The sequence below is a fragment of the Rhineura floridana genome, chromosome 19, assembly GCF_030035675.1.
Source record: "Rhineura floridana isolate rRhiFlo1 chromosome 19, rRhiFlo1.hap2, whole genome shotgun sequence".
NCBI lineage: Eukaryota > Metazoa > Chordata > Lepidosauria > Squamata > Rhineuridae > Rhineura > Rhineura floridana.
In genome coordinates, this window is record NC_084498.1 from 5,617,976 (window position 1) to 5,643,883 (window position 25,908).

The window sequence follows — 25,908 nt, forward strand, 5'->3', positions numbered from 1 at the left end:
GGGGGTTGAGTGTCACAGACCAGGAAGGTGAGTCCATCAAGCCCTAAAGCTAAAGCAATTATATAAAGAAGAGGATAAGTGAGCCCCTCAGAGGGGGCTGCCGCATACAGTGTTCCAGTTGTTGTTCATGCACACCAAATCTCATCCATATATGTGCAGGCCTTGGAGTGGGTAAATTTGTGGTTTCTAACCACTGTATGCCACCCTGAGTAATGCTAACATGTTAGAAAGATGAGAAAGTTCTTACATTATTATTAATAATTATTATTATTTAAAAACCAAACAAACCACAAATACCATCCAGAGTGTCACATCCTGACAGGGCACACTGGCATATCATCTGCCCGCCCTGCCTTCTCCTATATGACTTTTTGAAGTGCATTCTTGCCCAGTTGGAGCTTTTTAGCCTCTTGTGGCCCATCTAGAACCTTTTGTGGTTCTAGCTACAGTAGTTATCTGTAGGCAGTCTCTAAGCTGCAGATGACCTACATCTTCTCTGCTTTCTGTTCCTGACTTTCTTCTGGGTGAGCTGACACTGCAGAATCCCAGCCTGAACTCTTACTTGCTAGTTCCACCAGTGATAATGAGATGTTATGGTTATGGTTATTATATAACTGCCAGTGCAAAGGATCCAGTGCATGTACATTAAGAAGACATTTACCTTGGAGGAGAAAGAAAGGCAGTGCTGACTTAATTGAAATTTAAAAAAAATCCACCCTAACAATTAAGGTGGCAATAAATATGCTGATTAAATGACATTCAGCCAAAGATTAAAACCAAAAGTGGTTAAACATTTCATATTCTTTCTCCTTGCCACTGGAATTATATATTATCAACACTTAGCCGATTTTAATTGCTTTGGGTTTTCCTTGGTTTCTCCCTCACTGATTCCTGCAGAAATCCACAATAAAACAATGAATATTAAACGTATTCCATAGTGGGTCCATTTGAAAGAACACAATTCTGTCCTTGACAAAAGCTTCCTGTAATAGCAAACACCTCCTCTGTGGTCCAAAATGGACCAACATAGCTACTGACATTTTAAAAATAGGCCAATTCACTTTAAAGCTTTATCTGGTCTTTTTCATTGAAAAATCAAAAACTGTCTTCCCAACGTCAACTTTTCTTGCAGCCATTTGATACACAAAATTGCTAGGTGGTTTAACCGTCTTGATCTATTGTGGAATACCTGCCATTTCTATGAGGGCTACCTTACTGAAACATCTGTCAGTTTCTGCCACAGTCACATGCAATGTGCAAAAAATCTCATGACATTCAAGGAAAATCACATTTCATGAAAATAATTTAGGAATGTAGCTGGCTGCCTTATACTGAGTCAGGCCAACGGTCCATCTAATTTAATATTGCCTATGTTGACCTGAGGCAGCTCTCCACGGTTTCAGACAGGAGCCTCTCCTGGTCCTACCACAACATGCTGAGAAGTGAGCCTGGGACTTTCTGCTTCTCAAGCAGTTGCTCCATCACTGAGCTATGGGCCCATGCAGTTTTTTTTAAGTCACTTAATAAAATACTGTAAATATAAGTTCATATGTTTTTTTTCAAAACGTAACATAAAGGTCTTTTTTTCTGACAGCCAAAGTGGTATAGTGGTTAGAGCAGCCTTTCCTAACCAGTGTGCCTCCCGATGTTGTTGGACCACAACTCCCATCAGCCTCAGCCAACATTGCCAATGGTCAGGAAAGATGGGAATTGTCCTACAACATCTGGAGGCACACTGGTTGGGAAAGGCTGGGTTAGAGTGTCAGACTGGGACCTTGGGAGACCAGGGTTCAAATGCCAGTTCAGCCTAAAAGCTTATTTGAGTAAACTTGCTCCAGTCACTGTCAACCTAACAGGGGTGTTGTGAGGAGGGAGAGAACCATGTTTGTATGCCACCTTGAGCTCCTTGGGGGAAAGGTGGGATTTAAATATAACAAAAAAATTAAATAAATAATGCAGTGTTTCACAAGGAAAATTCTCAAGAGAGATCTGTTGAATACTGCTGAAATCTTCCATTTAGAGACTTCTATGACTGCATTTACAGCCAGAAATGGTAGGAGGGTGTCTGAACTAGACCTAGAAAAACGGCTCCAGCAATAATTACTTTCTCAAATGAGAGGTGATGGGGCTTTAGTTTTGATCCAAGGTTTATCATAGGTTTGACCTGCTTGAGAAATCCGTTTTCCAACGCAGGGCTTAGCTCTGGAATACAAGAAGTGATTCAAAGCATGAGACGGTCTCTGAGCATGTGTAAATTGCCCCCACCTCAGTGCTCTATATTGCAGCCTATAAAGAAACATCTGTAACTGGGGCAGGTGAAGCGAGGATTTATGGCCTTGTCCTCCCCATCAAAGCTTCAGAGCCCTTACATCCCTCATTTTAGAAATTAACTGCTCCCATCTGGGCAACAACTTTGGAATTCCCTTCCTAAGGAGGCAAGGATGGCCTCCGCTTTATTGTCCTTCCATCGGCAGGCAAAGACTTTTTTATTCCAACAGGCTTTTAGAATAAAAGGTGGTTAGGACAGTTCGCTGAGAGGTTGCTGCATTGTTTATTGCTTAATTGCACTATTTTAATGTGTTTTTATTTATTTTAAGTGGATGTTAAATGTTTTAATCGTGCTAATGGTTTAATCTTATTTTAATGTAGAATTTTGAATGTTTTAATCATATGTATTTGTTTGTTGTAAGCTGTCCTGAGTTCCACTTGGAAAAAGGGTGGGGTATAATAAAGTTAATAAATCCAGAGCTTGGAAGTTACTTTTTTGAACTACAGCTCCCATCAGCCTAATCCAGTGGCCATGTTGCCTAGGGCTGATGGGAGTTGTAGTTCAAAAAAGTAACTTTTCCAAGCTCTGACTGTGCTTTAAAACCCCTTTCCTCAGACCTGTGTGGGTTGTTTGTGGTGGTGACTCAGTTTATTTTTTTTAAATAAAACCAGAACTCTCTACAAGTACTCTTTTCCTTTCTTTTTGACCTTTATTTTTACTGTATTTTAATGGCTTTTACTGTGTTTTTATTTGTAAACCACTTTTGATTTTTTTTTTAAAAAAATGAAATAGCAGAATCCAAATATATTTATAAATAAATACATGCTTTAAGGGTGAGAGCACACAGCAGCGTGGCTGTATCTTCTCTTACTGTGGTCTGGCATTGGCCTTAGCGATAATTCTTTACTCTCTCTTTTTTGGAAGGGGAGGTCCTGTGACGTAGCGGCTAGAGTGTCGCTTTGGGGCCTGGGAGACCAGGCTTCAAATCCCCGCCTGGCATGAAGCAACTTGGGCCACCGCTTGTCAGCCTAACCTACCTCACAGGGTTCTTTGTGAGGAAAAAACGGAGAGGGGAACCATGTTTGTACGTCACCTTACGGTCCTTGGAGGAAAGACTGGATAGAAATGTAATAATTATTAACCTTTTTATTTTTTAAGTTCACAAGCGCCCTTCAGCCTCAGAGAGAAAGAGCAAGCGAGAGGAGCAACCTTTTTTTCCTCCCTTTCTTTCTACCTCTCCCAGGCGGAAGGATTTCAAGCGAGCGCGCGACAAGAAAACGAGCAGGACAAGCGCGGCGCGAGCGAGCCGGCCGAAAAGCGCGGCGCGTTGGCTCGTTCCTCAATCTTCCCGCTCTTGCCTCAGAAAGAAGTCCCAAGCCGCAGCTTCCTTCCATATCCCTGCGCGCCTGAAGGAGGTAACTCCTACGAGGGGAGGGAAAAGGCGGCCATTTTGTTTGCTGCAGCTTGTGGTACTTCCCCGCTGAAACGAGCGACTGGGGGTGGGGGGAAGAAGACCGAGTCAGCAAGTGAGGGGGGGGGAAGGAGACCTGTGATAGGAAAAAGAGACGGAAAAGCGGCTTGGCAGCGGGGGAAAGCTGCGGAGGTCGATCCGGCGGGCTCCGACTTCGCTCCCTCCGTCCCTCCCTCCGCAGCCTCTGAGAGGCGATGGCGGATATTGACAAGCTTAACATTGACAGCATCATCCAACGGCTGCTGGAGGGTAAGAAGGGCATCGAGAAATGGTGTGTGTGACAGCGGGGCTAGAAATGTGGACGCAGAGTGAGGCAGGCTTAAGGAGGCGCTTCTGGGGTGGGGCACCTCGGGGTGCCTTGAAGGGGGGGACACAATCCTGGGAGAGCCACAAAGCGGCCTCCTGAGGGGCCTCAGCACCCTCTGGGGTTGCTGCAGCGGGATGGGGAGGGGGGCTGAATCCGAAAGGGGAGGGGTCCTGTGCTCTGAGTGGCTCGGTTTTATGATCTTTTTAAAAATTATTAACTTGTATCACGGCCTTCAGTTAAAAAAACACACCAACTTACCAGGAGTAGAGGAAGGCTCTCCAAATTTAAAATAATATAATATAAAATGCAAAACTCGTACGAGGCCCACGCGTCGCGTCATCTCCCCCTTCCCCTTATTTCAAACACAGGCGCCTTTCAGCGCGATTCTCTCCTCCCTCCTCCTCCTTTCCCGACCCAAATCTGTGGACGCCTAAATATTGGGAGGGGGTGGCGTGGGATTTTCGGAGGGGGTCACTTAGGAGACCGGAAGGTATTGGGGGCCAAGGGGGGTTCTTTAAAATTCTGGCAGATTTGGGGGAGTATATGTTCTTCCCCCCCTTCAAAAGAGGTGTTGGTGGTTGCTCGGGAGGGGGATATGGGGACCAAAAAGTGTGGGGATGGGTGGGAATGCCCTTAAGTACTGATCTAGCTTTAAGGAGTGTATATGTGTGGCTTTATATTTATTAGTACATCTAAATGCTGTTTTTCTCCGTATGGGTGATTTGTAGGAGGAAGGTTGCCATAGGGGTGGTATGTCCTTTGAATATGGGGGTGTGATGGTGGATTATTTTGAACAGCACTAAAGCATTGGTATAAGAGGCTGGTAAATAGGAGTAGCACCTTAAAAGAGAGAGAGAGAGGGTGTGTGTGTGTGTTTTAAACGTGGAGTGTGTCACTTAGGAGATACAAAGGTCAAAGTGGTACAGAAAGGATCCCCCCTGCCCGTGTGGCATTGTAAATGGAGGGGGTGTTGCTTAAGGGTTGGAGGGATTTTGGTGTCCCTTAATAGGCTGTGTTTTGGGGGAGATGAGGGTGGGGAGGAGTAGTTGAAGTGGAATGGGAGGAACTCGTGATGTTTTTCTTGGTGTTCCTGTAGGAGGGAGTAAGAGGTCAAAGGTGGGGGGGATTGCGGAGGAGCAATGAGTCTGAGGAGCATTACTGGGAGTGGAGTTTGGGGTTTCTTGCTTTTGAAAAAGTGCGCCCATAAGGAGGGGGAGGGAGGAGGTGTATAGTGATGGGATGTTGCTGGGGAGAGAAGCTGCTGAATCCAATAAAGAAGGGCTTTTGGTTGCAGCTCTCTCATCTTAAAAAGAAAATGCCCTTTTGTGATTCTGTCAGGAGGTGAGATGAGGTTAAGACACTGTCAGCTAGAGGAACAGGAAACCAAGTAGTTTTGGGTGGGGAAAGAGAAGGGTATGTGTGATAGTGTGTGGCAAGAGCTTCCCCCTCCAAAAAAAGAAAATCTGCATAGAGCAGAGTTCTTACACTGAACCTCATCTGTGTTCTGGCTTTGTCTTTAGAGTCCCCTGAGTTGCTCTGGCAGGGAGAGAGGGACAGGACTGAAGGGTCTGCCTCCAAGATGGAGGGTCTGGAGGTGCTTTGTTTGTGTCTTGGTGATCTTCTCCTTCCAGATTATGATGATGTTGCTTCCTCAGTTGCTTTTGTACTCTGTGTGTGTGTATGTGCATATATATAATTTGAAATTGGGTGAGAGTGCACACAATACTTTATTCTGATACATTAGATGTACATGCAGTATTTTATTCTGATTTTTTAGGGTCAGAACATAAGTAGTAGGTTGACTGTCTTTTATTGTTTTGCCCTCTGCTTAGCAAAAGTGGAGTCTTGCACCAGTAGGAAGAGAAGCCAGACTGTTGGTTAGTTTTCTTCCTGACATTGCATGATTGTTGGCCAGGGGGATAAGAAAGGCTAGAAAATGTTGTTCACCTTCCTGTTCCAGCCTAATATGGTTGTTATTTTTTAAAGCAGGCTTGAATCCTTAAGGCTAGGGTGAAGCCTGCAAACAAATTATAGGTTATACCCTAGTATCATATCAACATGAACCTCTGATTCTTCTAAAAATATGATGACGAGCCACATGGATGTTAGCTCATCTGAACATTTTCATCTCTGTGACCTTAGCGCTTTGATGGTGGGGTTGTTTCCAATATGTCATGTTCCGAAATCTTGGGTACTGCCTGTTTTGATTTCCAGATTTGGTTAAGTGGTTACAAATTTTGGCTGAGGTGAAGTAGCTGATCACAAATTCTCCTTGCAGCAACAAGCAAGATCACATTTATCTAGGGAAGGAGGCTGTTCTAATCTAGTTTTGGCTGAGTCTATCCTGGACTTACACGTGAAGAGTTCAGTCAGGGAATTAACTTTTCATTTGATGCAAAGTAATCTGCAGTAGTGTGGTCTGAGCTAAATATAAGGGATATGTCTTTCTCTCTCTAGCCTCACCTCATCTTCCCTTCTAATTTTTGTAGGGTACTTTTTAAAAGCTTTTTTTTTAACTTTGGCAAGGCTATGGAATAGGGATGGTAATACAGAAAGGGATAGGATTTGTGAATGTGGGAAGTTTGGAATTGGCTGAAACAGAACTAAAGAGAAATTGCTTCCAATGTTCTGGTATTAGGCCTTTTCTCATCTTCTTGATTCAGCTGAAACAGCTATTTTAGCATTTGTCTCCATTTCTTTAATGAGCTTAAATTTCAGATGCCAACAATATGGATTCAGTGTAAATTGATGTCCTTCTGGCTTTTAGCATTAAACTTCCTGCTACGTAAGCTTTGAATATTGCTTGTGTAGACGTAACTCTGGGAGACAAATAGGGCACATCAACACCTGCTAGAAGATAATTGGAATCCTATGGCAATTTAATGCCAAATTTGTATTAATATAATCTATTTGTATTTAAAAGTAGTTCATCTGCTGATGCAAATGTTCTAGTATCAGCTAGCTCAGCCCCTATGAATGAGAGGCTTCAAACAGATTAATGTTATAAGACATATCTATCCTCATTTGGCTGATTTGCATTTCCAACAGTGCTATTTCTTAATTATACATACCTACCTCTTCCTGAAATACCTCAGGTTACTTTGCATGTGGTCTCCCAATCTTTTTGCTGATTGAGTTAATCTGGTGAGAGTTGTGTAACTGACCAAGATATAAAAAGAAAAACTTCCAAATTAATATTTCACATAAGCAACAAGGAAGTAAATTTAAAATTTCCAAGGAAATTGCTGAACACTAAAATAACAAAAGGTAAAGACTAAAATAAAATCAAGACTTGTCTAGTACTGCTACTACTAGAACAACAGTTTGTTTCAAATGACAAGGGATACCATAGGTTCCTGCTGCAGCAGTAGTGGCTTACCCGTGGCCCGTCAGATGTTGCAAACTATAGCTCTCACAACCCTTGGCTATTGGGTACGCTGACTGGTCGTAATGGGACTTGTAGCTCAGCATCATCTGGAGAGCCATAGGTTAGCCACCCCAATGCTATGACAGCAAGCTGCGCAGATCATTGGGCTTGCTCCCATTTCTTGTGCATAAAGGAGACTTGATAGTTTCCGACTTTGATTTTAAAAAAACAGTTCCCTATGACATCTGAACACAGAACAAACACATGGCTAGTGAAAGTAAACCATGATCAAATAATGGTTTCCGATCCTGATTTGTTCTCAAGCTATGGTTCAAAGAATCTCCATTCCCCAGCTTTGGGTGTTGTGGAGACCTGTGGCTAACTCACAGCTGGGGTCCCCAAAATAACGCCTTTGGGCATTATGGTGCCCTCCCTTTGGCACGCACCATGGCCCTTTGTCTTTCCCATGTTTTTCTTAGAAAGTAGGCGTTTTGGCTTTTTTATTACTTGGTTGGAAGAGGTATTGCCATTTTTTGGAGAGGTGTTACCTCTCTTTGTCCAGTGAAGATGACCGTTTCTTAGATTTCCAAATGTGCCACACCCTGACATTGGGGAGCCCTGGTTTAAAACTAAAAGCAGAAACTTTCAATCTCCTTGTGGGCATGAAAGAGGAGGAAGTTCTTGTAAAGAGAGATCAGTTTCCTATAATTTCTAGACTGAGCCAAAGTGTACAAAGTGCTTTATGGTTACATTCCATTCCGTCAACCATCACATAATTCCCATTTTACATTTGGGTGTGAGAGGGAATAACTTGCCCAAGAACACTAGTCATTTCATGGCTAAATTGGAAATTCAAACTTGGATCATCTGAATTTAACTTAAACACACTAGCCCCTGTTACAGACTGCATCTGTATTTGTGGGTAGTTGAACATTGATTAACAAGCAGGTGACCACTTTTCTGTATGACTGGAAAGTCTTTTTAATGCCTATTAAGGCCAAGATCAGCAGATGTTGGCTAGCCCTTTCATTTATCAATAGAGATTAGAACATTGCTCTTCAATTTGTAGGTCAGGAACCGTTACCAGGTTGTAGCCTAATCTAAGATGGGTTGCTGCAGCAGCACTACAATCAAGAGTGGGTCCCCAAATGCATGTTTAGATTAAAGGTGGGTCTCAGATCTGTCAGAGTTGGAGATGACTGGATTAGAACATCTACATATAGGATGTAATGACTTAGTTAAGACATAAATGGAAATCATGGTTTTCCATTACAAGAATGAGGCTGGATGATTACTCTTCCACTTGGGTCTTCTCCCATCTCTGTCATGCATGAGCAGAGATTATCAATAGTTTCCACTTTCATTTTTGAATTAACTGCATTTCCCTGTTATGTGCAAACTCAAGGAACTGTAGTTTGTTCTAATTATGGTTAGCTAACAACCACGATGTCAAACCATAATTTGTGAAGGAAGTTTTGTTATTTTCTATTAGGCCACAGATGGCTGACACTAGTAAATCTGGTGAGATAGAGCTATTAATATTTTTTTGTGCTTTCATAAGATCTGAAAGAAGACATGCAAATATTTCCCATAAATCTCTCTTTTCAGTATTTGTTTGCTTCAAGGAGAAATCCTAAACTCAGCTAGTAAATTTCCTTAAAACTCAAAGTAAATCTGCAAAAGTTGCAGAAAGTGATTAAATCAGTTTGTTTCTTGCACCAGGATTGCCATGACTTCATTGTGGTGAAGCACTTGATCTTCTATGCATGGGTGGTAAGAATTCCTAGTGAGCTGTGGAAGTGAACTTTTGTCTGCCAAAGTAAAACATTTTGACTAGGCAATTATTTTAAAGTGTAGGCTCTTGTTATTCCAGAGAACATGTATCTACATATTTGTGATAAGAACTGTGTCATGGTGAGGGAATTGGCTTGGTGAGATTGTGTCTGTCATCACTGTTCTCACCCTTGATGCCCATAGTGAACACAGGGAGGTGTAGCTCATGTACAGCTCTAATGTGGAGGTACCTCCCTTTAATTAGCCGTAACCCTTTTAGGAGGGTAGCTAGTGGACTAGAATTACCCACCGGTTAACTAATCAAGATTTAGTTACAAGACTTAAAGAAAGTCATAGGTGGGGCTCTAGATGTTGGTTTGAGCTCCCACGAGCCCAAGTCAGTATGGCCAATCACAGATGATAGTTGGAGTCCAGCAGTTCCCCATCTATGTTCCTTGGCCCTCTGCACAAATAAGTATTGATACCATGTAAAACATAGGTTTATGTAAGGTGAGACCTGCAACGAACTGATGCGATGGAGTGTCACCTAATAGAAGTGTTCCTGTTCAGGTAGCCAGCCATGCCCTTTTTCAGCAAGCCTTTCCATCTCTTCCCCCCCCCCCTTCGTGCCACCCTTCGGTTTCTTCTAGCAGACAACCAATATTTTGTGCCTATTGAGCATGTTCAGTCCACACTTGACTGTTTCAAGAGGGGTGTGTATAAATTGCGCTTCTGCAAACCTTAGGATTTTGTTTAGGGATACTTTGCATGATTAATTTGTACAATGATTATATCTTCCATATCGAAAGCTGTGTCTCCCACAGTACTTAAGTAAGTGCATGTGTCATCTTAGCCACATGCACATATGGCTGGAAGATCTATCAGGGTTTCCCATGGTGTACAGGTATGCACATGAAAAAGTAGATGAGTGTCAGTCACGTATGACAGTGTTAGGGGGTCTCTGCAGTTTTTAATACAAAATATCCATGTGTGCTTAACAAAGCACTGGCAAGTGTTTGAAGGCTACAGTGAGATAGCTTGCTTGTTTATGCTGTACCTTAGATTGCTTTCCAATGTATTTTTCTCCCTTTTCTTTGAAATATATGAGGGAGGCCCCTCTGTTTTTACCACACACATACTGCTACCTTCTGCTAATGCAGAACTTGAGGGGGCTTACAACATGAAACAGTGCTTGTAATCCTGACATCCTGTTCTTTATGGCATTCCTCCCTACTCCTTTCTCCCCTTTTCAATTGCACATCTAGACTTCTCTCTTTTTCTAATGGATATTACTAGATAAGACTTTCTGTATCTCCTCCTGTGTAGCGTGCCTTTGATAATGTTCATTATGCTATTTTTGCTGTTACAACTTTTTGCTTGTTGTGATTCCTCAAACAAGAAACAGAACAATAATAAATTTGTGTTACCAAAACCACATGAAACAATGGCTCTAGAACAGAGAATACAGAAGGAAAGAAGGGTGGAGAAGGGAGAAGAAAATAAGCAAATCCAGGTAGCTCTTGCTTACTGTTACATAATGTTTATGTAATGGTCACTAGAGACAGTTCTGGGAGGTGGGGAGAGTCAAATGGTATTAGATCTCAGCTGAGGCCATGACGAAAGTCTCTCTTCTTTCTCTGATATAGCCAGGTTTCCTCACTCAGTAACTCCTCATTTAGAGGTTAGAACAGCATGGCTTCTGTCACAGTGCCTTCTCTTTGGAATTCCAACCTTGGGAGATCTGTAAGGCAGCCTCCCTTCTGCCAACAAGTAAAACAGTCCTTTTGTGACAGATGATGATTTAATGTCTGGCTTCATACATTTTATTATTATTTATTTAATTTCATTTATAAACCGCCCATAGCCAATGGCTCCCTGGGCAGTGTACAACATACAATAATACAATAAATGAACAAAATCACAGATACAAATACAAATAATGATAATATATTACATTGCAATCTCTGGAATAAGCACAGTTTTATATACATCAGCATATTTTAAATTCATCATGTCCTTTCAACAAACATTTATAGCAGACAGTTTTAGGCTTCATACATGCGGGTTGTATCTTACTGTTGCTTTCAGTGTATTCATAGAAAAAAAAATTACGTGGTGAGGGGGTCTGAGAGTGTTGAAGAAGCTGAGAGCAATGCCATCAGGAGTCTAGACCAAGAGGCTAGACTCCTAGCAGGGGCACCCAAGGCGGAATGGTCAAAGCTGAGACACTAGACAAAGATGCATCCAGACTCAGAGGAAGGCAATGGTAAACCACCTCTGAATACCTCTTACCACGAAAACCCTATGAACAGAGTATCCAAAATGCTATTGGAGGTCACTGATTCATAGGGTCACCAAAGTCATAATCAACTTGAAGGCACATAACAACAACACCATGGATCACTATGATGCAGCAGTTTCTAATGAGATGTGCTATTTTAGGATTCATTGTAAATAGTTGAGCCCTAACTAGTTTATTCTTATAAAACAAATACCTGCTGACACATTAAATCTCTGGATGCAGGATATTCAGTGTGTGGGACTTTGTTTATACAGGTCTTAAGCAGGGTTTTGGCAGAACAGTGTTGCTCACTGATTAGACCAAGAACAAATCTCTTAATTTGTTAATGCTGAAGGAATATCTGTTTCCAAGAGGTTCATAAGCTACTGACTACACTTAGATAATTTTTTTCAGAACCTGAAATTTTCAACAGATGCTTGTCAAATATGAAAGTAGTTGGACTGCAGTGTTAAATAGTCTTAAGTGGGTAGATTAATTGCCAACTTGAAATTGACTGAAAACGTGATTAATTGGGCAGCATATTTTTAATAAAGCGATTATTTTTAACTAGCAGCATTGTACCCGGCTTTGCTTGACAATTCTAAGAAACCAAAAAACCAGTGCATTTGAAAAGTTCAGTCTGACATCTTCATTCAAAATGGCATCCAGTTGTATCCAAACATAGATAAAAACACTTCTTGATGTCAGGAACCATCATGCAATATTTGGTTACAATAATTTAAGAGGTATTGAAGAGTTGTTGGTTTGCTGTGCATTTGAATACCTAATATAAAATAAATTCCTTGACAGTATTGCTATGTAAATGGTCAATATGAGAGTTTGATAATAGAATCCAGCAATGTTACTTTTAGAACAAATCGAGAGAGTGAGTGAGAGAGAGTGAAGTAGAAGTATAAATGTCAAGATTACATTAACTTAGTTTTCAAGGACAGCTACTGCAAGAGTCTGGTTGTGAATAAAGTGGTAACACTTTCAGGACACGCATTTCAGGGTGCAAATGTGTGAGGTCTCACAGTTGAATGCTTCTTATTTAAAATTGGCATGCCTGAGGAAATGGATTTAGTCTTAACATTTTCATGTCATACTGGGTGTAAGAACAGTTTTACAGGGCAAGGATTGAAACAGTTTTTATAGAGGGGGGATAAAAACATATGAATGCCCTCCATACACCCCAGCATTCTGAAGTGTTAAGAAGAAAAGTGTTAACCACATAGTTCTACAGCTTCCTGGAATTAGCAGCATAGCTGATCCACCTCATGTTAAGTGTACACTTCATTTTCATGGGTTAACTTCTAGATTTTATTTGAGTTTCCTCACTCCATGTATACATCAGTACAACAGTTCTGTCTCTTTGCAATGCATCTGTGAGGATTCTGTACTGAAAATGACAAAAATGTCTGAAACCTTAGTGCTTGAAACATTTGTGCTATCTTATTAACAACTTATGTGCAGATTCTGTATGCTTCCTATCATTCTTCTCTACGTATTTTAAGTATAGCGTGCCAGTTCCAAAGATTTTGGTCATACTTCTATCTTACTGAGTGATGTGAGTAGCAAGTTGGGATGAGCCTTTTAGCCCATCTTGTGCAGCTTCTTCTTGAAGACCTCAAGTGAGGGAGAGTCCATAGAAAACAACTAGTATTTAGAATGGCATCAAATGCAGATTTCTGTTCCAGGATATATTTCTCTTTAGCCCTGCCTGGCCAAACGTTTCTGTTTGTGACAGTAATAAGACTGTGAGCTGAGGTAGAGATGGAAGTTCCTGTTTCACAGGGTGTTGCAGCATAGTTTAGGCTTCAAACCTTTGATTCCCTTTGTAAAAGTACTACCACAACACATCACACCTAAAACACTTCATCTGTTTTCTGTCTATAGAAGCTGTAAATATGGCAACATGCTTTACACATAATGTAATTATCAGTGGGTCACATTCGATAAACTTTGTTACTTCTGGATGCTTGGCGTTTGAGGTGGTTTGCTTATAGTTCAGGAGGTGAATTTGAGGAAATTGCTGTATTGCTGAATAGCTTCGTACATAATCACCCTGCAGTGCTGAGAAAAGATTTCAGTAGGTTTATGCCTCATTACTTGTGCTATTTTAATTGAGCCCTCACAATCTAGTAGTATTGGTAATGTCACCAATGAATGCTAACATAACTGATGGGAAAGAACAATTGAAACTAATTGCAACACATTTCTGATACTGAACTTCAAAGTTAATCTTAATTGAGCCCTCAATATCTAGTAGTACTGGTAATGTCACCAATGAATAATAACATAATGATGGGGAAGAATAATTGAAACATGTATTTGCTCAGGTCACAACCTTTGCCCTGAAGTTAATCTGCTGGTAATTGCAACATGTTTCTGATACTGAACTTCAAAGTGAATCTTCTTTAAAGTATGGCCTTCAAGGTTTTCAAAACTGCCAGAGCAAGTACTTTTGAAGTGGTTATTCTGCTTCCTGTATGACACCGATGCACAGGTGGTAGGTAGACTGAAATAGGTCAACAGACTACACAACACCCACACCATACATTTCAAGCATATTACTCACTCACTCACTCACTCACTTGAAGCACATGGCTTCCCAAAAAAATCCTTGGAACTGTAATTTACCTTTCACAGAGCCATAATTCCCAGTACCCTTAACAAACTACAGTTACCAGGATTCTTTCAGGGAAGCAATGTGCTTTAAATGTCTGGTGTGGATGTGACATATGTTACATCTAAAGCATCATGTGTAGCAAGCATTGGGGAAGGTTCTGGGGAAAGCTTAATTAGTTGCTTTGCTCACAGACATGAGATAGCAGGCCTGATTGATATGAATGGAGCATTCTGGTCAGTAGGATTAGTTGATCTGCAGTAACTCTTCTTGGATTTGGTGCTTATCATACCATGGCTTACCTTGCGAACCATGAAGTTTCCAGATTTGTCTTGGTCTAGAAGATCTCAAGCTCTTGCAACTCTTTTATAGACAAATATGGGAAATGGAAATGGACTGCCTTCAAGTCGAGTCCGACTTATGGCGACCCTGTGAATAGAGTTTTCATGGTAAGCGGTATTCAGAGGGGGTTTACCATTGCCTTCCTCTGAGGCTGAGAGGCAGTGACTGGCCCAAGGTCACCCAGTGAGCTTCATGGCTGTGTGGGGATTCGAACCCTGGTCTCCCAGGTCATAGTCCAACACTCTAACCACTGTGCCACACTGGCTGTCATAGACAAATATAAAGAGTACTATTTTTGACAACTTGGAATTCTATGTTTTGTGATTGTTGTCATTTGACTGCATCTTAGAAGCTGTGCACAGGTTAAGCTTGAAATAGGACCATAAATGGATACTGCTATTTAAAACATAGCCTGAAAAATTCTTGTTAACTGCATTTCTTGTCAACCCATCAGAATGAGCAGTGCCTTAAAACCGTGATTTAATCCATGTGGTTATTTTGCTGTATCTGTATCCTAAATGTTATGCTAGCATAAAATGCACTGGTACAGCCTGTCTAGAAGCTAGAATTTTGGAATAGCCCATAATTGACAGGCAGTACTTTGCCTGTTAATTTTAGCAGTGTCCGGACTTCCCTCAACTTTATTTGAAATCTTCTTGGCAATCATGAGCTTTCTCAGCAAGTATTCAGAAAAAATTGAAAGTCCCAAAGTTGGCCAATTCCATCATTCATAAATATTCTCTTTTTGTATTTAAAGTGATTGGTTTGGAATTCAGTAGCTCTCACTCATTTGCTACAAGTGACCATCCTTTCTTTTTTTTACAGTAAGAGGGTCAAAACCTGGAAAAAATGTGCAACTTCAAGAGAATGAAATAAGAGGATTGTGCTTGAAATCTCGAGAAATCTTTCTCAGTCAACCCATTCTGTTAGAACTTGAAGCACCACTTAAAATATGTGGTAAGAATTGAGATTTGCTGGCTCCAACTATCCCTTTTTAAATGAACTTATAATGGTGTGGCAAAATTTCTTAGATGATAACTTCACCATCTCTCTGAAGATGTAAATCAATTAAAACATTACTGTCTCTAAGTACTCTTGTTAGCTTATGCACATCATATTTCATGAGGACAAAAGTAGACCACATTTGTATAGAATGCTGAAAGGAAAATTGCTGGAAGTAGACAGAATAAAGAGAGCATGAATCCCAGAAAAAGGAAGTTTTTTCCATCAGTCCAGTGCTAGGTTGATTTTAGGGTGTGGAATTGATGTTGGTAATATCAGTAGCCATTTGTATACTAAAATATGGTTTATAGCTCCTTGAAGAATCCATATAAAATGGGGCAGGAGGTATTGCCTTTCACAAGAATTCAGAATAAGTTGTGTTAATTTTTTTGCATCAAGTGGGCTCTGAGAGTATAAACAGGTCCTGCATAATCCAAACTAAAAGAAAGTGAAATTTTCACTTCAAGCCATTTTTACGGCTGGATTGGTTGTGTTGGTTGACAGATCACAAATAATAGTCTGAAGGTTTGTACCTTGAAGAAAATTATGGCACAACCCACTGAAAATCTCCTGCAAAAACACCAATGAATAGAATTGCTAACTGGAGGACACTTACTGATACATGTGTTTAATTTTCTTAATATTGTGTATTAGTTCCTCTTTTTCTTTAAATCAAGTATATTAGCATGCCTTGTTTTATCTAGTTTTGCTTTCATGAACCAACCACAGAACCATATAAAAGCCTTTTGTTTTGTTTTTGTTTTTTCAAGGTGACATTCATGGACAATACTATGATTTACTTCGACTGTTTGAATATGGAGGTTTCCCACCAGAAAGCAACTATCTATTTCTTGGTGACTATGTTGATAGAGGAAAACAATCTTTGGAAACAATTTGTCTTTTACTGGCCTACAAGATAAAATATCCAGAGAATTTTTTCCTCCTTAGAGGGAACCATGAATGTGCCAGCATTAATAGAATTTATGGCTTCTACGATGAATGTAAGTACTTTCTTGGGGTGTCTTTTGAGTCCTAGGAAAATATGAGTCATAATGAATATGCCGCTGTTTTTACTATAAAATAGCCTCTGGATTTGTTGTGTATTAACGACAAATCTGACTTGCATAGTTAAGAGGCTTTTGGGGTCATTTTGTCAGGTGAAATACAGCTTTGTTGTTCCTTTTCTTTGGAACAGAAAGGTGCAAATGCAGTCCAGTTCACTCTCCACCTGCTCCCTGCTCTCCCAGCTTCTGCTTAAGTGTTAAATTGATTTCAGCATCATAAATATGAGGTTTTGAGTTCACAAGCTGAATCCATTCCTTTCCTCCATGGCAGTTGATTACAATATTTATTTATTTTATTATTGTTATTTGATTTATATCCCGCCCTTCCTCCCAGCAGGAGCCCAAGGTGGCAATAGGGATACTCAGAGCTTGGAAAAGTTACTTTTTTTGAACTACAACTCCCATCAGCCCAATCCAGTGGCCATGCTGGCTGGGGCTGATGGGAGTTGTAGTTCAAAAAAAGTAACCTTTCCAAGCTCTGGGGATACTGCATGCTATGACACAGTGCTCTATACTTCCGTTTGTTGCTTTTCTGGAATTGGCTAAAAATTTAGTTCATGGCTGTTTCATTCACACCATCTACCTGTGTGAGTTTCTGCAAGACCTGCTCCCTGCATTTCTGGCTGATTTCCACCTGGCCTGGAAGGGGGGGTCCTGCCTCTCTCCAGCTACAAAAGCAGCAACTGCTGAAGGGGCCAGAGACCATCTACCTGTGTGAGTTTCTGCAAGACCTGCTCCCTGCATTTCTGGCTGATTTCCACCTGGCCTGGAAGGGTGGGGCCCTGTCTCTCTCCAGCTACAAAGCAGCAACTGCTGAAGGGGCCAGAGACCGTGTGTGTGTGTATGTGTGCGTGAACCTGCTGCTCGGGATGTCTATAGACTACTGGGGTTAGTTGTTTTTTAGTTGTTTTGGGGGTCAAGATTTAATTTTGGAGATTCATTTTTGCTGTTATTTGGACTATAGCATATTTTTGTTAAACACTGTTGTGAAGTGTGTGGGGATTGTTTAATTGTATATTGAGATGTTCTCATTAGTTTGTTGTTTATTATTATTGTTTGGCTACTTATATACTGTGTATATTTATATGTTAAAAATAAAAATGCTACTTATTTGCTGGGAAATGAAGATTTTTATCTAGGCCTTTTTATAAAGTGTTTGGTTCTCTTATTGTGACACATTTAAATGTTTTTTCTTTTCTTTTAATAATGTTATTTGTTATTTAATTTTGAGAATTGCATTATTGTATTTATGCTTTATGATGTGTTATATTCATGTTTTTGTAAGCCGCCTTGAGGGCCTTTTGGCCATAAGGCGGGATATAAATTTAATAAATAAATAATAATTCGCTGATATAAACCCAGGGTTTCACAAATATACTGAATTCAAGGTTTTTGCTGAGTATGCGTGAGGCACAGGCCACTTTTCCTATACCCTCTGTCACTTGCTTGTCTTTAGTAGAGAGTGTGCAATTAAGCACACTGGTTTAAAAATGTGGTGAATCAGTCAGTTCGTGTTGTGTGTGTGTGTACTGCATTTTCCACAGATACATAAAAATGCTTTACAGAAAATAGCAGAATAACCACTTACCACAAACTACAGGTCATTGTGGAGGGAGGAGAACCACTTTTTCTGCAACCTCAGATTACCAGTGCACCATTTTTCCCCCAGAGACTTTGTAAGGCCAAATTACACTAATAATGACTTGTGGGAGGTGTAGCTCAGAGGCAGAGCATCTGCTTTGCATGCAGAAGGTCCCAGGCTCAATCCCCAGTGGCCTTTCCAGGTAGGGCTGGGAGAGAGCCCTGCCTGAAACCCCGGAGTGCTGCTGCTAGTCAGTGTAGACAATACAGAGCTAGATGGACTAATATCCTATATTGACTTCCACTGCCTGCTCACTGAGATTTGTGATCCCAGGAAGTATTGTTAACAAAGCCCTCCTCTCTCAAGTGGATGTGCTGTGGTTCAGGAAGAACATTTGATTAAAAACACAGCCTAGCAGTCGCTTTCATGTTACAGCTTTACAGTATGGGAAAGTCTGCAGTTCACTTCTTGGTGTCAGAACCTCTGCCCTTTTTAACTGTGCAACTCTCCTGATGTTCAGGCGTCTTTTGTATCTTGTAGGCCAAATTGCTACATTCTCACTTGGGTTCTTTTCATCTTCCTCTCATTCTGCTTCATACTTGGTCAAGTTTTTAATGGATTCAACATAAATTTGTGACTGAGTGCTCACGCTTGCTTGTAAGTGAATTGCAGAAACTGTCTTGTGTGCAATAAGAGGATTTGCGCTTGATGTTATCACCCTATGATCCCATCCTAGATAGCATGGGCTTCAGTAAAGCAAGGGCAATGTTCAGTCATGTCTAGGATATTGCAGCATAAATGCCAGGTCCAGAACAGGAGTCAGTTATCAGTGGTGAAGGTTGCCTTTGATGCTGTTAGCACTGGAAACAATTATCTGAATGGCAGCTATATATGAAAAGAGATGATGTGATGACTGGCCCAGTCAAGCAGGACTCTTGCAAAGATTGATCAACTTGTTTCTAACCGTGGGATGTCTAAAATAAGTGGGAAGTGAAGGCAATCTCCCTTTCCCACTGTTGACCCTAGCAGCTTGTATTCAGGGACATACTTCTTGTGAACACAGAGGTTCCATTGTTGTCAGGTCTGATAGCCATTGGTAGACTTAATGGCCATGAGTGACTGCACTGTGTCTTGTGGAAATGAACTTGATGCATTAATTGTGTGCTGTGTGAAGAAGTACTTTTCTGTGGCCTGTCCTGAGCTTCCTGTCCATTGATTTCATTAGGTGGCCCTCACAGGTATTATGGCAGAAGGGGAAAAAATCACTACAGGTTTCAAATACCCTTGGTTTGGTTTCTGGCAAGTGTGAAGAATAGTTAATCTCATCCAAAGCAGTCTAGGAAGTTACATGCCATCACCTAAACAATGCTAAAGCAGATCCAGGATACTGGAGTAAATGCCAGGTCCCCTCTTCCTTCCTACTCCTCTCTTCTTTCACTGTTAGTTTTCAAGTGAGTTTATGTTCTGAAATGTCCCCCTAGGTAAAAGAAGATATAACATCAAGCTGTGGAAAACCTTCACTGACTGCTTTAATTGTTTACCAATTGCAGCCATTGTGGATGAGAAAATATTTTGCTGTCATGGAGGTAAGTAGATATGTGATTTATTAAGTGCTGCTGGCTTATGCCGTATCACTGATCATGTTGGATAAATTTGCATGTAAGACAGCTTTCTCTGTATTGCAGGAGCCTGTGTTTAATTCTTGAGGATCTAAAGCACAGGTCCAACACATAGCACAAACATTTCACTCCACATCACAGCTGGATTATGTAATAGAGATACTGTTTCCAAACCTTAGCAGGTTTGCAGTGTAACAAATAACTCGGGTGTGTCTTGAGGAATGCTTGTTCAAGCAGCTGGCCTTGGTTGTTTTTACTTGTATCCTTGATTTTCATAGGGGAGCACCTGCAAATTATTTTGGTATGGTGTGAGAAGGAATTCTATGCCAGACTTGGCCTAAGTATGATTTCTTCCCCCCATTCCCTTTGACCTGAAATCATGATGACGTATCACCAGAACTGATCTGGTGATGTGGGAAGTAACCCTGAATGCATTTGATGAATCCACCATTAGTGTGAAGTGACCCTAGGGATGCAATGCCCCAGGTCCACACATTTGAGAACTATAAGGAGTAGCCCATTTGTCACAAAGAATGTGTAGGTTGATATATCCGGTCTCCTGAAGTCCCATTCATTGAAGTCCCATTCATCTGGCTTCTTTTAAAGTGCAGTGGGGTGTTCAAGGCATCCTGGAGGTCAGGTGTTGGCATGAGTGCTGCAGTTTTCGTGTTACTTTCATCACATGGGTGTGGTTCCGGGACTACTCCAAGAGTGAAGTGTGTTTTAAATGTACAAACTGAGATAGAGTGAAAAGTAGGCTTTTACTGAAAAAGCCTAATTTGGTAGCTGCCTAAACTCTTTCACAGAAATATGCTGTAAATGCTGGTTATCTGTATTGCTTGTGGGTAATTGCAGCTTGCGGGTAATTGCAGGTTATCTGGACAGTTCTTTGTGCCATGTTATATAAATACTTGTGTTATACTAACCTAGCATCTCCTGACCCATTTTTAATTTAAATATTTAGCCCTGCTGTTCCGGAACTATAAGCAACTGCAGTATGTTCACGCAGACAAAAATATCAGGCTTGCAGCACTAAACATTGAGTGGGAGACTACAGCCGAACAGATGTGAGAACAAAATATTATGGCCTTGCAGAAAAGACAGGTCATCCCTTTTTAATTTGAGGCAGCTGCTTTAAACCAACAAAATGCCCTACTTTTGAGCAGCTTAGATCACCATCGTGACTGGCTGATTCTGTGGTGGGCAGTTTGCTCTGGAGAGGAGTGGCATGGGGGGAAGAGTTAAGCCTGTCTGTAGCCTTCCTAGTTCCTTTATTCACAGCCTACAGGAGTGCTGTTAGCACTGAGCTCCACCTTATGGAAATTTAATTTTTCTGCTGGCCACCCCTACCCTGTGCAACCCCTCCAGGCCAAATTCCAGTGTATAATGGGGTAGTAAAATGTCTCAAACAAAGCTGTGTGTGGTGTCAGAAGATTCGTTTGAAAAACTGCATGAGATTCCTCCCCCCCCCCTGTATTCTAACATTGATTGGGACAAAAATGGCAAAAATTAATAGACTACTTGGGATATTATTTGTCCCAGGCACTGTATGCGTACAGAAAAAAAATTATGTATAGCATGTGGCTGAAATTTGGGGATGTTTACTGCTGTGCAAATGATAGGTGCCCTAGATTGTAAATATTACACTGAAGGCTTACTGTGCAAATTCTGAAATGAAAAGTGCATTCATTAACCTCATAAACATGTCATGGCTACTGGATGAAAGGCCAGTATTTTAAAGATATTCTCCCTTTAGATAAAAAAGAAAACGTGCAAAATATACAGTGTGACGTATGCAAGGTTTAGTTGTAAGAATAAAACATTCAGTTGCAAGTTAAAATAGTAGTGATCAAATTTGCGCTCATGTTTAGGAAATACATGAAATGGTATCAACAAGGAAGTTTGATTTAAATCTGCCTTTTTTCCCCTTACTAATTTAAATTAATCCACCCTGCTTTAGTGCAGCCTGAACATATCTTTACCCAGAGGAGGCTGCCCATTATAGCACTCTTGTTGTCTATCTACCCCTTAATTTTTCTGTAATTTAAGAGCTTTGGTTTTGGGTGCTTGTGAGAGAGACAGACATTATCTCCCGAGTGCTGCTACTTTTGGGACCTGTGTTCACCATGGCAATTCTGTGAAGGAGTTTGTTGCTCTTCCTCTTAATTTTTCTCATTTATGCCCTCTTCCACATACAGAGCAAAACCCTCAATCTGCCATTTTCTCTCTTTTCTATAGATTTCTATGTTTAAATGTATCCTACTGACTGTCACTGTTGCACTTTTCCCTCTGACTCTTTAGTCTCGTTAAAGTGCAGCCATTCTTATATATGCATATTTGTATATATACACATACACTAGTTACAAAGTTTAAATTCACTTTGAGGACCTAAACCACTTGTCCCATCATCTCAAGGCATCTAAAACCAGATGCTCCTGTCTAGTTGGCTCTATGTGTGGAACACATAGCATGGAGGTACTGGGCACCATCTTACTTTCATAATCTAGTATTTGGCTTCCAGGACCTCACAACTGTGTCTTACCAGCATCATATATGCCCATAAGTGTCGCAACCACTGACTCTTCTCCTGCACTATCTAGGCAGCATGTGATGTCCACAGCCTTCACGCCATGCATGCCAGGCACCATGTGGCCAACACACCAATCACATATTCAGCTTCCCATGTTCCCAATCAGCTGTGCTACAACCAGTCCCCTGCCTCCCAGAAGCATGTCCTTGGTTTATCCCCCCAGAAATGGGGCTTGTCTAAGGAATAATTTCCCAGTTCCTCAGTATAGTGCCCTCCTGCTCTGAGGCCCCTTTTGTGTAGCAGCAGAGGAGCTGACCTTTCTACTATGCCCCTGAAGGTATTGGTTGTATATTTTTCAGCAGAACACCAGCTCATAGGGTGGGACTGTTCATCTCCAGCAATTTTGGATTTCACTGGATAGGTGCTACTTCCTCAAAGTAAGCATAGATGAAGCTGCAGTTGGAATGACAAGCCTGTTATTGCACAATTCTTTTTGCAGGGGTGCTGTGCGCGCTCTTGCTCAGTATGATCAAAATGCAAACTAGCTGCATCTTAATCCTCTACAGGCTTATCACCAGACCTTCAATCAATGGAACAAATCAGACGAATTATGCGGCCTACAGATGTGCCAGATCAGGGCCTCCTTTGTGATCTGCTGTGGTCTGACCCTGACAAAGATGTCCTGGGATGGGGTGAAAATGATAGAGGAGTTTCTTTCACATTTGGAGCTGAAGTGGTTGCAAAGTTCCTTCACAAACATGATTTGGATCTTATATGCAGAGCTCATCAGGTAAAGACACAACACTAAGAATTGGCCCTGGGAAAGGAGCTGCTAGCTCCTGGACCCTGGCAGAAATCCCTTGATTCACCATGCAGCAAACTGGTCAGTCTCTGTTCTTTTTCTCTCTCCCCCACCACCCCGGATACATTTGCATCAGAACTTCTGCTTGCTTTAGGAGCTCCTGGTCTTGCTCATCTAACCCTGTCTGTAAATTGGAAATGAACCTGACATAAGGATCTTATGAAGCTCACGTGGTTTGGTAGCTAAAAGATGAATGGGCCCAAGAGGCCTGGATTCAAATACTCAGCCATAGAACTTTCTGCGTAGGCAAGATTGCTGTTCTTTAGTGTACCACTGTAAAACATGTAATGTGCTAGAAGTGTTACGTATATAAAGTTCTGAGCATTTATATCATGCATCACCTCAATAATCCTTGCAACAAGCCGGTGAAGTAGGTCAGTAGTTTATCACAGAGTGGGGTGGGATGGTGGCAGCTGAGATTGAGGCTGGCTTGTGTAAGACTGTGTCATGATGAATACCTGGCGGTGGTGAGATTTGAACCAGGGACCTCTGAGGTCACAACTTGTATTCTTGGCCATGACACCAAAGTGATTCTGTTGCACTGGGCTGAGGATGACTGGAAGGAGGGTTATAAAATGCTTAGCACAATTAAAATGATTGCTTTGGTCTTCTATCCTGTCTTCCCCCCACCCACCCCAAATTAATTGAATTGTCTTTACTTTAAAGGTGGTTGAGGATGGATATGAGTTCTTTGCAAAAAGACAACTGGTAACTCTGTTTTCTGCCCCAAATTACTGTGGGGAGTTTGACAATGCTGGTGCCATGATGAGTGTGGATGAGACTCTAATGTGTTCCTTCCAGGTACAGTATATTTTAAGGCTTTGGGTGCTTTGCCTTCCCTGTTCATGCTGCTATTTTCACTCTAATTTGGTCTTCCTTACATTAAACCTTCAGAACCATAAGCCCTAGCTATCTGAACATGCATTTCATTTCCTTTAATCTGCACTGAGGCACCAACCTGCCATAAAATAAGTAGGACGGCCGTAATCTGTTCTACCTTGAATTGGATTGAAAGAGTCATGGCTCATCTCTGCTGCCTTTTAATGCTGGTGATCTGAGAGGAGGCATCAAATGTTGCAAGCAGCAGGAGGGAAAGCAGGATGATGTCTAAATCCAAGGAGCTGCTGTTGAACTTTAGGGCCCTAAATGGATTAGGCCAGAGGTATCTGGAGCTCCTCTTCCTGGATGAGCCTTCCCCATCCCATGCCTTGAGATTCTGGTGGGGCTCTACTTTAGCTACCCCCTTAACTAATGAGAGGTTAGCTTTCCTGTGGAGCAGGACTGCTTTGGCAGTGGCATCTGCGTTGAAACTCACAAAGACCTTCATACCCCTGAGAGTGGAGGGAGTTGTCTCTTTTCCTACACTGCAATATTTCAGGCAGGTGAGACTTTTAATAGTATTGCTGTGGAAAATATTACTTTGTGTGTGTGGTATGGTCTTAGGTGAGTTTACAGCTGTAAGCCACCTTGCTGTGCCCATTGGGTGCAAATCATAAATAAATGGGGGATATAAATAGATAATACATAGACAAGTTTTGGACTAGTAACCTCCTTATGCTCCCATCTCTGTTTAGCAGTGCATCGTTCCCTTGCTAAATAAGAAAATTGTAATTTCAGATCTTGAAGCCTGCTGAGAAGAAGAAGCCCAATGCTAGCCGACCTGTAACGCCACCCAGGGGTATGATCACAAAACAAGCAAAGAAATAATCGCTCTTGGCCCTGACTAGTTGGGACTTGTACTATAGTATATAATCATTTTTTTAAAAAACGGTAATGTGTATTGGTCAGCTTGCTAAGACTAGATTAATGTGTTGTGGGTTTTTTTGTTCATTTTGATGGATTGCATTTGCTGGTTGTAACAGCAAATGAGACTTTCTCCCTTCTCAAGAAGAGTTTTAAAAAATTCTTGTGTTCATTTGAAGAGAGAAAAAAAACCTTTTCCTTATCAGTGTCCCAGCTGTACACTTCACAGCAACTTATCCTGTCATTCCGGGTAATTGTACAACTGATTCCTTGAACCTGTACAGACCAGGTGGTGTACTGATGCCTGCTTTTCTTTAAGGACCTAAGGAGGCACTAGTGTGCTAGAAGACTAGGAAACTGATTACTGACAAATTACATATTGTTTATACAAACCACTGTGAATGTCTTTTCTTTTATTGTTTTAAAGGGATTGCTTTTTTCTTGTCATGTACACAAGTTATGTTGCTGTCAGCCTTTTGAAACCACCCCTTTACTTTTGCCAGCTTCACTGGTAAGATGTAAATTTTAATTCGAGCACACTTCTCATATACTTCAAAATGTCAATTAAAGCCATTGTTTTAAAGGTTTGTGTCTTTTTGTGAAACCAAAGTGTGTAGAGGAGACTTGTCAGCTCAGCCCATAGGGATGCATTGGCAGTATCTAAGTCAGGTTTTTTCCTCTGCAGGAAGGACGACTTGAACTAGCAGAGAGTAATGCTGTGATCAGCTGGGATGCAGGATTAAAGCCTTTTGATGCTTCCCCTATGTTCATTGTCGAAGCTTGCTACTGTGCTGTTTTAGCCAGTTCAGAAAGCTGTAACGTGTGGAGAGCTGTTCAGAGACTTGCCTGAGAATTAGAATTTATTTTAGGGTTTGTTTGTTTGCAGCTGAAAGACTTGTTCCACAATTGTAGAAAACGACCAACTACAACAGTGAACACTGTTCACCTGTTTCTGTGAATTTCGCACAGTATCCTGTTTTTTGTTTTTGTTTTTTAACTAATCTTTTTGAACAGATGACAGTGTACAACGCAGTGTGGTAAAATGCTTATTAAATGAATAACTTGTTAAA

General features: G+C 41.2%; 1 protein-coding gene across 3 annotated transcripts; it reads left to right on the top strand.

Annotated features, from left to right (window-relative positions):
- Positions 1 to 3,251: 3,251 nt before the first annotated feature.
- Positions 3,252 to 25,908, top strand: PPP1CC (protein phosphatase 1 catalytic subunit gamma). Of its 3 annotated transcripts, XM_061602685.1 has the most exons (9): positions 3,252 to 3,396; positions 3,513 to 3,684; positions 15,262 to 15,393; positions 16,209 to 16,439; positions 19,566 to 19,670; positions 22,800 to 23,023; positions 23,762 to 23,896; positions 24,713 to 24,773; positions 25,524 to 25,908. In XM_061602685.1, exons 1-9 carry the CDS (start codon positions 3,268 to 3,270, stop codon positions 25,535 to 25,537), a joined length of 1,203 nt encoding a protein of 400 aa, XP_061458669.1. In that variant the 5' UTR covers positions 3,252 to 3,267; the 3' UTR covers positions 25,538 to 25,908. The 3 variants fall into 3 exon arrangements, with proteins under 3 accessions (XP_061458669.1, XP_061458668.1, XP_061458671.1); XM_061602684.1 differs by having other exon boundaries at positions 3,253 to 3,396; positions 24,713 to 25,908; XM_061602687.1 differs by lacking the exons at positions 3,252 to 3,396; positions 3,513 to 3,684 and adding an exon at positions 3,759 to 3,989 and having other exon boundaries at positions 24,713 to 25,908.

What these genes read in the sequence shown, in the direction of transcription:
- PPP1CC (XM_061602684.1), top strand. Translation starts at nt 3,268, where the DNA reads ATGAAGCAACTTGGGCCACCGCTTGTCAGCCTAACCTACCTCACAGGG. An exon ending in AGGAAAGACTGGATAGAAAT is followed by an intron (nt 3,397 to 3,512) that starts GTAATAATTATT and finishes TACCTCTCCCAG; the next exon opens with GCGGAAGGATTTCAAGCGAG. An exon ending in TCCCTGCGCGCCTGAAGGAG is followed by an intron (nt 3,685 to 15,261) that starts GTAACTCCTACG and finishes TTTTTTTTACAG; the next exon opens with TAAGAGGGTCAAAACCTGGA.